This window comes from Callospermophilus lateralis, chromosome 10, assembly GCF_048772815.1.
Source record: "Callospermophilus lateralis isolate mCalLat2 chromosome 10, mCalLat2.hap1, whole genome shotgun sequence".
Classification (NCBI taxonomy): domain Eukaryota; kingdom Metazoa; phylum Chordata; class Mammalia; order Rodentia; family Sciuridae; genus Callospermophilus; species Callospermophilus lateralis.
The window spans coordinates 1,263,610-1,276,313 of NC_135314.1; the positions used below are offsets into that span (position 1 = coordinate 1,263,610).

Below are 12,704 nucleotides of genomic sequence, written 5' to 3' on the forward strand. Positions count from 1 at the left end.
AGTAGCTTACCCCTTGTATATCAAAGAGCTTTCTGTAAGGTGTGCCGGCACACGTCCCCGGCACACGTCTGGGAAGCCGGGCACAGCCACCATTAGCCCTGGGGCATCCACTGAGTGGTTTTCACTTTCTTTCTCATATATTTTTTTAATATCTTTACTTCATTTATATGTGGTGCTGAGGACCGAACCCAGCACCACACATGTGCCAGGCGAGTACTCTACCCCTGAGCCCCAGCCCTAGCCCGTCTTTCTCATATTTTAATAGCAGCCACTCGCTGGGGGACTACATTGGCTTTATAATCAAGGAAGATGATATAACCAAACCCGCAGTGTGGACAAACACGCCCAGCCTTGGGAGAAGGACATGGATACAAACTGCCACAACCAGGGCACTGGCTGGCGGTGACGGCGGCCCACTTGGCACCAGTGTCCACCGCTCCTGAAGTAGCAGCTCTGTGCTTGGGTCACACGTTAGTCAGGGAGCGCGTCAGGGAGTCAGTCACCACACACACAAGCACCAGGCACCCGATTCAGACACTGGGGAGTGGTGTGGGCACGACTTTGGACTGACACCTTCACCCTGTTCTCAGCACTCAGTTAATCAGAAGTTGCATTTTCCCTTCTTGCTTTAGAATTGGCATTTTTCATTCATTAGCATTTTCTAGTTGAACGGCTACTTGGGAAGAAGGAGCCCATGCTGTGACGGCATCTCCCAGGGGACCCACACCCAGGACACCGCGTGCTGCGCCTGCCCTCACTACGGGGTAAGTTTCCTTGAGGACCTGCTGACTGCTGGTCCAGCCTCACACCTTCGAGCACCGGCTCGTGGGGCGAGAATATCCGGGCATCTCCGCAGGGAGAGGTGCTGATGTACAGGTGGAACTGCACGGTGTCCTTCAGCCGGAACCCTCCTCGCTCCGACTTCTGGAAGATGGAGCTCTTCTGGTCCTCTTTGCTACTGCAAAACCAACAAACACAGGAACAGGGGCAGAGGTGACCTGAGCTGCTTGTGTTGAGAGGCAGGGTTTTCAGGGTGCTTCCCACAGGCAGGCCGGCTTGGCGGGACCAAAGGCCACCTCGGGGAGGGCCAGGTCACTGAGCAAGAGCGACTCCTGCCCCCATACGTGTTTTCAAACAGCAAGACACAGCGCGTAGCCTGGCGAAGGAAGGTCAGGCCAGGCTGGGGCCCTGCCGTGTGGGAGGGTCCTCACGTCCACATTGCACGGAGCGGGACCACACGGCCTTCGCGGGCCTGGGGATCACAGCCCGCCACGTCCACAGGGCATGTGCCTGCCTCTGTGCCTGCGCATGTGTTCCTAACTCGGTGGCTCTTGGGACTGAGCGCGGGCAGAGCAGGGCAGCAGCGGGATCACGCCCACGTGCTGTTCCAGGGTCTGCACCGCGTCAGGGGCTCCGCACTCACTTCAGGTAGAGCTCCAGCTGCGCGTAGAGGAACCTGAGCAGGGAGCGGCGGGCGATGATCTCCGCGTGGCAATCGTTCAGCGCCAAGCCGCGGTCGCTCATGTACTCCCCATTGATGCACTTGGTCCCCGTGGACACACTGATCACCCTGGCGTCCTTCACGTCTGTGCCTGGAGGGCAGGAGAGGGCTGCAGCCACGCGGGAGGTGCCCAGGCCCTCCAGGTCACAGATGACGAGCCGCCCCGCTGCCTGCCGCTGCCTGCCCGCCTGCGCTCACACCTGCCCAGCCCGTCCCTGAGCACAGGGCCCTCATGCAGCAGGGCAGGTGCACTGCCCCCCCGACTGCCCAGGAACGCGGCACTGTGAAGAGACTGGCCAGCCTGGGGAGTGAGGGCAAAGCCAGAACCAAATCACCCAAGAGGCGCAGCAGGGGCTCGAAGGTGCCGAGGCCCCTCACGTCGAGAGGCCGTCACGTCAACCACACTGGCGAGGGGCCGCCTGGGACAGCCTTGCGGGACAGGCCTCAGGCCCGAGACTGATGTGAGCTGGGTGGGGCTCAGGGTGCAGCCTAGCACTTGCCTATGCCCAGAGGCCCTGGGTCCCACTCCCTGTGCCAGAAGAGACACAGTGACCTGAGTGGTGTGGCCAGGGGTGAGAGGTGCCAGGGTCGGCGCCCAGGCAGACCATCCTCAGCAGGCTGACTCCCGGCAATGCCAGGCCAGTGCTGCTGCCCCTGGCTTCAGATGCACTTCTGGCTTTGAGCCAACGATCACGGGAAGATTCAGCATGTGGTGCCACCTCTTCCCCGGTGACTGGGCACCTGAGGGAAGGAGCAGCTGGCCTCACCCCAATGAGGCACCCTAAGACCGGCAGGCCCAGGCGCCAGACACTGGGGCTCACCTGAGAGGAGCCTTGTAGTGGGCAGGCCGCGGCCAGCAGCACAGCATGACCACAGCAGCCACGGCTCCCGGGCACCAGACTGAGCGCCAGACTCATGTCCCCCTACCACCTGAAGAGGTGGCCACCTTGGGAGAGGGGCCAGGGTCCCCTGCACAGGGAACCAGCTTTCTCCCTGGCTGGCAGGTGTCACCCTCCCCACCTCCCTCCCTGCTGGCCTCTGCCTGCACTGGAGAGTCCATGCTGGGTGACCCATGCTGGGAGTAGAGCCCCCAGGAAATAGGGTCCTCTCCTGGGCCCCACCCCACCCAGGGGCCAGGCACTGGCTTTTCCTCAGAGTTCCCAGGAAGGATCCCCAGCTTCTTTCACTCCTGGAAACTTCTGAAAGAACCTGAGGAATTACCAGCGCTTCCCCCCGCCCCCTGACCTGCACTCCCCAGCCGTCCTGCCCCTGGTGGAGCCCTCCTCGGCAGCCCTCGGCCTGGCAGCCTGGCGCCAGCGACGCAGCACCAAGTCCTGCTCCAAGGCACAGGCTCCCCGTCGGCTGCCTCAGGACAGGCAGAGGCCAGAGGCCGTCCACAGGAGGGGACAGGAGGGAGGCAGGTGGACACGGCTACCTGTGGTCATGACGACTCCGGCCAGCACCTTCCTGCGCGCGTGAGGAGAGGAGAAGTCGTCCGTCAGGTCACTGAACTTACCCAGGACCAGGCGCGAGACGGCGTCTGCCAGCACCTGGGGGGAGGACCTGAGGTCAGCCTCGTACACCTGGGAGCCAGCGCCTCTCCATGCCAACACACGCGGCCCCTCACACAGGGACGCCTGCAGACCAGGGCCACCACAGGGACCACTGGGTAAAGGTGACAAATGTGTGGTTTCCTCCAAAACATCCCTCGAAACAGGGGCCAAAATGTCATGCGGGACTCAGCTGGGGGTCCTCCAGGCCCCCAGCCCCCTCACCTGGGGAAACCCAGGCCCTGGATCTGCTGCCCTGCCTGCTGACCCTCAGCCACCCTGCTGTGGCCACAGCACTTTCAGGGAGGGAACAGGCTCCCCCTTGGCCCTCCTCGTGACAAAGGGCACCTGGAGGTGCTCAGGCCAGAGAAGCTCTGCGCACGGCCGCATGTGAGCGCGAGCTGCACTGAGGGTACGCCTGGAGGGGGAGGTGCCAACGCGGCAGTGGGGACGCCTGGCCACAGGGTGCCCTGCTCGAGGCCAGTGCCTCTGTCAGGCCTCAGAGGTGGGCTTCTCGGCTTTAGGTCTATCTTGGAGCCAGTGACAGAGTCTGGGGTGTCAAGCCAAGTCTGCCAGATGCCACCGACCCACCTGTCTGCACAGCCCAGTGGCCCTGGCAAGCCCTGTCCCCAACCCTCGGGAAGCGCTTCCAGCGCACGGCAATGCCACTGCTCCCAGGCCAACCTCCTTGGGCAGGACTGTCCCCGTCCCGGCACAGCAGATACCAGGGCATCCAGGGCACAGGACAGGGCAGGTATGGTGCAGCTGGACCCCCAACGCCCCCTCGGCCCTGGGGACATCAGCAGCACAGGTCTGAGGGCAGAGAGGGGCCAGCAAAGAAGGCCATGCAGGGCACTCACACCCCGGGCAGCAGGTGGGAATCAGCCAGGAAACCAGCTGCTGTTGCCTGGGAGCAGCCCAGTACCCAGTGCCCAGGGAGCGGAGAGCTAGAACCACGAGGGGTGGCTGGCCTTCCGCCCTGTGGTGCCGAAGCAGCCCCCTCTAAGTCCAGGTGGCTGTGATGTGGAGGTAGCAGGCTCTGCCAGCCAGGCCAGCCACGCGTCCCAGTAGCCACACAGCAGCCCGGGAGCCTCCACAGCCTGCCCCAGCCCTGAGCTGGATGAAACCCCGGCAGACCTTACGTGGCCAGCACCACTGAACTCCCTGAGCCCCTGTGCCAGGAATATGGGGAGGCAGTCCTGAACCAGGAGGCTGGGCCTGAGGCCTTCCAGTTACCCCAGGAAAACAGCAAAGACTCCTGTCCACTCCAAAACAGGTGCTCTGAAACTTCCAGGCAGAAAACCGCAGAGCCCAGCAACAAGCCCAGCAGGACCAGTCCTAGGAAGGCCCACCCCGGTCCTTTGAGCAACAAGGACCCCACCTGAGCCCCGAGGGCTTCAGGAGACACTGTGGAGGGCTGAGCGGACACAGGAGGGGACACAGGAGGGGCTGGGAGGACAGAGCTCCCACCCGAGGTTCTGGACTACCGAGGGCCAGAAGCAAGCCGGGGCCTGCCAGCCGTGCCCGCCCCACAGCGGGCCCCACTAGAAGCCCTCCCAAGCTGGACACTCGGTCCTCTCCTCACTGAGGTGGCTGAGGCACGGCCAGGCCATGTACCCTGGGCACACTTCCGTCTGCTTCCCTGCGCTGCCCTTGTCCCCTCGGGGCCTGGGTAAAGACCCACAGCAGCTGAGCAGCAGGGCTGGAGAGCACCATGGACGGGGACGATGGGCACGGCAGACTTCTGCACCAGTGGAGAAGCCCAAGCAAGCCACGGGACCAGGGTGAGGCCTCCCTGGGCAACTGCTGCTGCCAGTCTGCACAGCGGCAGCCGGACCAGCAACTCGGGGAGCGATACTGGCCAGGGCAAACGCGGGAAGCAAGCACTGGTTCCCAGCGGCATCAGCTGTCCCTTCATGCCGACGCGGCATTCAGTTGCTAGAGGCAGAAGAGAACCAGTTCCTCCTCTGCAGCAGAACTCCTGGTCCCAGACTCCAGCTGCAGAGGTCAACAGAAACCCCGTATTGGTCCCAGGAGGATGTAAGCCTGCCTGGTCCTGGTCTGGGGTGCACCGGCACGGCAAGAGGAAGCAGCACAGGAGTGGAATGCAGTCCTCACCACAGACCAGCGGGACTCAGCTCCAAGGACAGAAGCAAGACCGGAGCAGCCGGGCCTCCAGAGCCAAAGGCCCACTCCCTCCCTCTCGGATGCCACCAGAGCCACCTGCAGCTCCCTCTCTTCACCTCGATTTTATCAGGGTAGGGGACAACCTCAGAGGCTGCCCATGTCCAGGCAAGCAGGAAGGAGCCTCACACAGATGCCACGCAGGGCACTCGGGTGCAGAGACTCCTGGGCAACTGGTAGGCCCTGGAGTCCTTGTGGATGTCCCTCTGGCATGTGGTCCCCATTGCCGCCAGCACCTTCTCTGCCCCGCTAGGCTGCTGCCTGGTGAATGCAGCCTGGGTCTCCTGCCTTCCTAGTGGTCCAGCCACAGCCCTGACCTGGTGCAGTCTCCCCTGGGGAGGTGAGTGAGCATTCACTGAAGGGCCATGTCCAGTGTTGGGCTCTCCCCATCCTGACAGGGCTTGCTGTGGGGACCACAGGTCGTGACTGAGACTCTGCCCTGGGGACGGGGTCTTGGGAGTCCCTGCACTGCCCTTGACAGCCCCAGCGTGCCCTGGGGACCACGGCCTCTCCCCGACCCAGCCATGACATCCAGGAGAGCTGCCCTGCCAGACTTACCAGCCCACCTCCTGCTGAGGCCGAGCCCACGCTGCGCAGTGTGGCCAGGCGTGGGCTGCTCTCCACGCGCCTGCTTACCTGTGGCAGGTGCAGCTGCAGCCCCTCGCTGGGCACGGGCTGGCGTGACGGCGTCTGGTCCAGGTGCAGGTTGAAGATGGTGGCCAGGGCCGATTGTGCAGCCCGAGCCTTGGCCAGCTTCTTGTTCCTGCCCGACCCCTCGAAGAACTGGCCGTCCACCACCACGGACATGACGAAGCTCTTGGCATGGCTCTCCCCGCTCTCGGAGAGGAAGTCATACTTCAGCCCTGGACGCAGCTCGTTCAGGATCATCACAGGATTCTTCCCACTGGGCGGCGGGAAGGGTGGTGGGCCCGGCAGAGGGGGCTGGGCAAGGCTGGCGGGCACAGGTGAGGCTGACAGGCTGAGGTCCCCGCTGGAGCTGAGGGACTCATCCCCATTGGAGCCCATGCAGAAGGACTCCACCCGGTCGGGGGTCTCGAAGCCATTGAAGAGCGTGTCGGGGAAGTCGGCCTGGTCAGATGTGAAGTCTGTGTGCACGGACAGGGTCCTACCCATAGCCAGGTGGGCCTCGGAGGCATTGGGGAACTGGACGAAGGACCTCAGGGCCTTCTCCGCAGCATGCAGCTTTGCCTTCTTCTTTGTGGGGCCGGAGCCCTCGAAGACCTGCCCGTTAACCTCCACGGACATGACGAAGAGCGGGGCGTGCACGGGCCCCGTCTGGGAGAGCAGCGTGTACTGCAGGCCGGGCTTGATCTCGTTCAGCTGCATCAGTGCATTCTTGGGCAGCACGGGCCCTGGCGCTTTCCTCCGCTTCTTCAGGCGGTACCTGGAGTGGCCATTGCTGCCCTCCTCCAGGGGCCGCTTCCGGCCAGTGCCACTGCTGCCCCCACCAGGGAGCTGCAGGCCCTCACCAGGCCCAGGGGCACTGCCGTCCTTGGGGGACACGATGTCCAGACTACGGTTCTCCTTGATGTCAGTGCTGCTGGAACCTGTGGTGCCCAGAAAGAGTAACTTGCAACGCCTTCGTTGCAGGACCTTGTAAATGCAAAATTTACAGATTCCTTGGCCTCTTTGCAACGGTGAGTGGTGTGTGTGTGCCCTGCCCCTCCCTGCAAGCCCGAGCAGGCCCTTCCACCAGAGAACTGCCAGCCTGGACACTGCGCCCAACAGTGGCTAAGTGGCCACCTAGCTCCCCTGTGGCTTCTGCCTAAAGGGGAAGTGGAAGAAGTGGTTCTGGGGGTTGAGCGGGGGGCGCTCAGCCACAGGCTACCTTTCAGCCCTTTTTGTTTTCTCTGAGACAGGGTCTGGCTAAGTTGCTGAGGCTGGTCTTCAGCCTGCAGTCCGGCCTCAGCCCCCAGAGCTGCTGGGTCCAAGCCTGTCCACCCTGCCTGGCAAAGGGTAAAGAATTTTAGAAGTTTTTCTACTGAGAATATTCTGAATCATCCAGAAATACTTTACTCGATCTTTTCTAAATATTAGACAGTAAGTTAATCCCCCAAAGTCCCCATTAATCGGTCTGTGAAATGGCAGCGTGTCGGGACAGACAGATGCCCATCCACCCAGGGAGCCCTCTTGCCCCAGGGCACCCACCCCACGATGCCCTGAGTTTTAAACTGCGGCATCTCTCACAAAAGGAAGCAGCACTTTAAAACACATTCACAAATCAATTAGTTTTTCAGTTTAAAAATAGTCAACCAATATATGTGACCATTTCATTCAGTTTATGATTCAAAAAAACTGTTCACATGATTATATAAAGTACTATGACTTTTTAGAGATTATTTTTGAAGGATACGACTTTATTTCTGGTATTCATTTGAAATTTGTCATTATATGCAGGGATCTTTACCTCAGAAATCTTAATATTTTCCATGATAGGAAAAAAAATACAAGCACAAAATACAAGATTGCTGTGAACAGGCTCAGAACTAAGTCTGGCAGTTTCATGTTTCAAACACAGCTCTCTGACAGGCCTGCAGAATGACCTACGTATCTGCCCTTTAAAGATTCTTCATAAACTTCAGAATTCTGGACTCTGAGGCAAGAGGACATGACTCTGACTTTAAAGGGGAATGAGCACTCACTCTCCTGTTAAGTCGGACAGAGAGGCAGAGCGGCTCTCTGGCCAGTGCCACAGGGCCCTGTGCGAAGCCCCCACTCGCTCTGGGGGCCTTGGGACCCACTCGATCCCAGGACACTCCTGGAACTGGAGCAGTGGCCAGGGTGGACTTGGGCGGCCACTCCCTGTGAGGCCGGGCAGGTGCTCCTGCTACTGGCACACTGAGGACCCTGACGCCAGAGGCCGCTGCGCAGAGCTGCGTGACAGCCAGGACCCTGGCTTAGACCTGGGCTTCCCTCCACGACCAAGTGACACACACACCACTCCTCCAGTCCACAAAGCTGCCGGAATGGACACTAAATTTCCATTTATAACATCCTCCAGCAAAAGGCCGGTAGGTTACTCCTTTCGGAACTCAAAGGAAGAAAAGGTTAAAAGAGCAGAGCCGAGACGAATCAGAGGTCAGTAAGGGCAGAAGGACGGCACGGCCAGCTGTGCACAGGCCTCCGCTGCTGCACAGGACATCAGCAGGGAGACCCCGCAGGACGCCAGACGCCTCTGTAGACCCACAGCCGGTGGCCAGTCGCCCCCCAACAGCTGCCTCCACAGGAAAGCAGCTCCCGCCTGGACCCGCCCACTCCAGGGCTCCTCCATGGCAGAGGCTGGGGAGCTGGCTGCCTTCTACCAGGATCCCCAGGCACAGGAGGGAGTGCGACCTGCGAAAGATCAGGGTGCCTCCGCGACAGACGCCTGCCCGCCCCCCCAGCTGCTGCCCTTCAGGATGACGGACGTGGAGCCAGGGCGCTCCGCTTAGCTTGGGCCCCAGCTCATCTGCTCAGGAAAATGGTTCCGGAGGGTTCTCACCAGGGGACTGCCACAGGCTCCTGTGTGGATGGCGGTGGCCTGGGGACCCGCAGGCATCCCTCAGGAGTCACCCCAACACATGGCTAGGTGCCTTCTGAAATGAGGCCACACTCACTCTCAAAAACTGTGGCAAAACTGGAACTGGCAGAGGAACTGGCAGCGGAACCCTGTGCTGGGTTCTGAAGAGCTCTCACGGCAAGACTGAGCAGGACAGTGACCTGAGACACACCACAGCCCCCACCCTCAAGGCAGGAGAGACCAACAGTCCCCGCGCAGGGCAGCAGGGGCACAGGAGCTTCTGAGGGCTGTGGACTCGGGTGGCCAGCAAGAGCAGGGCCACGGCCTCTGCTGGTTTGGTGTGGACTCTCAGGAGGTGCAGAGAGCAGGTGCTAGTGGACGTCACCACTGCTCAAAAGGGGACCGGCACACGAGGCTGCAGGCACTCCTTGAGACGGAAGCACCCAAGCACGAACACAGGTCAGCCGGCAGGCACGTCCATGGGCCAGGCGCGTATGTCTGTCAGCTGGGCACGCACGTCCATCAGCCAAGAACTCAGTCAGTCAGCCGGGCACGTCCATCTGTCAGCTGGGCAGGTACATCCATCTATCAGCTGGGCAGGTACGTCTCTCAGCTGGGCAGTATGTCCATCAGCCGAACATGTAGGCCCGTCAGCTGGGCACATCCCTCTGTCAGCCATGCATGTACGTACGTCAGCCAGGCACGTCCGTCTGTGGGAACCTAGGTCTGACAGCTGGGCACGTACGTCTGTGGACACGTATGTCTGTCAGCCGGGCCTGTACATCTGTGGGCATGTACATCTGTCAGCTGGGCACGTTCGTCTGTCAGCTTAGCACGTAGGTCTGTCAGCCGGGCACATCCGTCTGACAGCCGGGCACATACGTCTGTGGGCACCTAGGTCTGTCAGCCGGGCACATACGTCTGTGGGCACCTAGGTCTGTCAGCCGGGCACATACGTCTGTGGGCACCTAGGTCTGTCAGCCGGGCCTGTACGTCTGTGGGCACGTATGTCTGTCAGCCGGGCCCGTATGTCTGTGGGCACCTATGTCTGTCAGCCGGGCCTGTACGTCTATGGGCACCTAGGTCTGTCAGCCGGGCACATTCGTCTGTGGGCACCTAGGTCTGTCAGCCAGGCCTGTACGTCTGTGGGCACCTATGTCTGTCAGCCGGGCCCATTCGTCTGTGGGCACCTAGGTCTGTCAGCCGGGCCCGTTCATCTGTGGGCACCTACGTCTGTCAGCCGGGCCCATTCATCTGTGGGCACCTACGTCTGTCAGCCGGGCACATACGTCTATGGGCACCTAGGTCTGTCAGCCGGGCCTGTACGTCTGTGGGCACGTATGTCTGTCAGCCGGGCCCGTATGTCTGTGGGCACCTACGTCTGTCAGCCAGGCCTGTATGTCTGTGGGCACCTACATCTGTCAGCCAGGCCCATCTGTCTGTGGGCACCTAGGTCTGTCAGCCAGGCCTGTACGTCTGTCAGCCAGGCCCGTATGTCTGTGGGCACCTACGTCTGTCAGCCAGGCACGTTTGTCTGTGGGCATGTACATCTGTCAGCCGGGCACATACGTCTGTCAGCCAGGCCTGTACGTCTGTGGGCACCTAGGTCTGTCAGCTGCACCCATACGTCTGTGGGCACCTAGGTCTGTCAGCCAGGCCTGTACGTCTGTGGGCACCTAGGTCTGTCAGCTGCGCCCGTACGTCTGTGGGCACCTAGGTCTGTCAGCCAGGCCTGTACGTCTATGGGCACCTAGGTCTGTCAGCCGGCCTGTTCGTCTGTGGGCACGTTCGTCTGTGGGCACCTAGGTCTGTCAGCTGCGCCCGTACGTCTGTGGGCACCTACGTCTGTCAGCTAGAAGCACGACCTCGTCCCCTGACGTCCTGCACACGCACCTGCCTTCAGCCCTGGACGGAGCAGCACTCTCCACACCTGTGACAGTGGGTGACAGAAGGAGCCTGAGGGGCTGGTGGCTCGAGAATCTCCCAAAGAACGGTGTGCAAAGGAAAGGTCTAGAAGTGCTGGCCCCCAGTTCCCAGACCCCGGGAGGTCACTGGGGCCTGGAGATGGTGAGACCCTCCCAGAGGCAGGAGCTGACCATGCCCCCGCATGCCCAGCAGCCAGGCACCCAGGTCAGTCCAGGGGACATCTCTGAGTGCCCAGGTGAACGCTGAGCGCAACTGCCAGGACCACGCTGTGGCACACCCTCACAAGCCGTGCAGGCTTACGGGCTGCACACCTGGAGGCACATTCCCCCAAAATGGCAGCTAGTGAGAGAAAGGAGTGAAACCTGCCCAGGGTACTGGAGGGAAAGACCCCCATGGACACCACAGAGATACGGAAGAGCGCGCCACTGCCAAGACCCACATCGGTGTGCCCGAGTGGTCGTGCCAATCAGGTGGGCAGACCCCGAGTCGGACGGGAAGCTATCTGCCGGGCACTGCGCAGCGGGCCCAGGTCTTACTCATGTTCTCTTCATCTTCTAGATCCATGGCAAAGTGCCTTTGAGAGCTTCTTGACTGGCGGAGACTGTTTCTGTCTGAAAGACAGCAAGAAAATAAGGCTTAGTGTGATCGTCACGGAGTGGAGGCAGGGTCATGGCTCCGCCCTGGCACAGGCCTGCCCGGGGCTCCAGCATCTCCTCGCAGCACCAGAGCACCAAGGGCCCCAGCTGGGACCCCTGAGAGGGACAGCGGAGGGGGACAGGGGTCACGGCCAGGGCCAGGACCTCTCACTCCACTTGGGCAGTGCAGGGCGTGAAAAGCTGGGAACCGAGGGGTAACCCGCCCTGGGGCGAAGCCCAGTGACCACAACTGCTGACCACACAACTCCATGAGTTCCCCCACCAGTGACTGTCCAGTTTTCACCCTGGGTCGATGTGAGGCTTGGAATGAAACACACCACATTTTGAGATCCACCGGCCAAGCTTCACCCAGTATTGCACTATGAAGCAGCTGGACAGACCCGCAAGGATCCAAGTAACCAACCAGCCTCAGGTGACCACGGCTGGATTCCCAGGAGAGACCCAGGACTCGCTGAGGAACAGGTGCTGTGGCTGCCCGGTCCCTAGCCACTCTGCACAGTCTCCGCCCAGCATCTCTGACAACCTTCATGACTGTGCTGACAGTTGGTGACAAAGAACCTCATCACACTGCACCCAGGACAGGACTTGAGATTCTGTAGCGATGTTGCTTTTGTGCAAACAAAGTGCATACTTTAAATATAAGAAGGCATATTCATTGCTTCAGAGCATGGTGGCTTGTGGGCCAAGGCGTGGGGGTATCATGTGTCCTGTATGTAGGATGCGGGTCCTTGGGCAACGGCCACCTGTGAGTATCCTGAATCTCACTGCATCCTGGTGAACATGCTGTGCAGCTACCCGGTCTCTGAGGACGCCTGTGCTGCAGCGCTCTCTGCAGGGTCTGGAGGCACGGTCTTGTATCATCACCACCTCAAGACACGGAGCGCCCCAGGCAGAGGGCGCCGGACCCCAGAGAACCAAGCCAGGTGGACGCAGCCCCGGGGACTCAGCAGCACACGGCTGCATCTAGTCTCGATGTCTCCATGATGGAAATTCCACACGCGTGCCTCAGCGCAGTCTCAGACGGGAGGCCAGAAGTGTGGCGGGAAGGACTGGTGACCTGAGCAAGGGGCTTTGGGGCTTCTCGGCTGGGAGGGCAGCTGGGAGAGATGGGATGTGACCCAGGGCCCAGCCAAGCTGGGCGAGAGGTCGGCGCGGGCCAGTAGAACAGAGCCATGGCCTGGCGCAGCTGCAGGTCAAGGGCAGCACCAGGCACCCTGGGCACCCTGCTTGACCTCGGGCAGCAAAGGAGCCAGTCCATAGCCCCTCCTGCCTGCTGAAATGCTGTGCAAGGCAGAGGGCTGCCCCACAGGAAGAGGGAGCAGACGTGCCCCTCCCTCCACCATGCCCACCAAGAGCCTGCCCTGGGT

At 61.2% G+C, this 12,704-nt stretch overlaps 1 protein-coding gene across 7 annotated transcripts in view; it reads right to left on the reverse strand.

Moving 5' to 3' along the window:
* The window catches only part of Adarb1 (adenosine deaminase RNA specific B1), a 117,752-nt gene that overhangs the window by 36,761 nt on the left and 68,287 nt on the right, over positions 1–12,704 (reverse strand). For 5 of the 7 annotated variants that reach the window (XM_076867699.1, XM_077110371.1, XM_076867696.1 and 2 more), the window contains 5 exons: positions 11,218–11,292; positions 5,872–6,803; positions 2,937–3,051; positions 1,424–1,592; positions 759–958 (listed from right to left, as the gene is read on the reverse strand). In XM_076867699.1, the coding sequence (XP_076723814.1) occupies positions 759–958; positions 1,424–1,592; positions 2,937–3,051; positions 5,872–6,803; positions 11,218–11,245 (1,444 nt within the window). In that variant the 5' untranslated portion in view covers positions 11,246–11,292. The remainder of the gene's footprint in view (positions 1–758; positions 959–1,423; positions 1,593–2,936; positions 3,052–5,871; positions 6,804–11,217; positions 11,293–12,704) is intronic. The other 2 variants (XM_076867697.1, XM_076867694.1) reach the window with 2 other exon arrangements.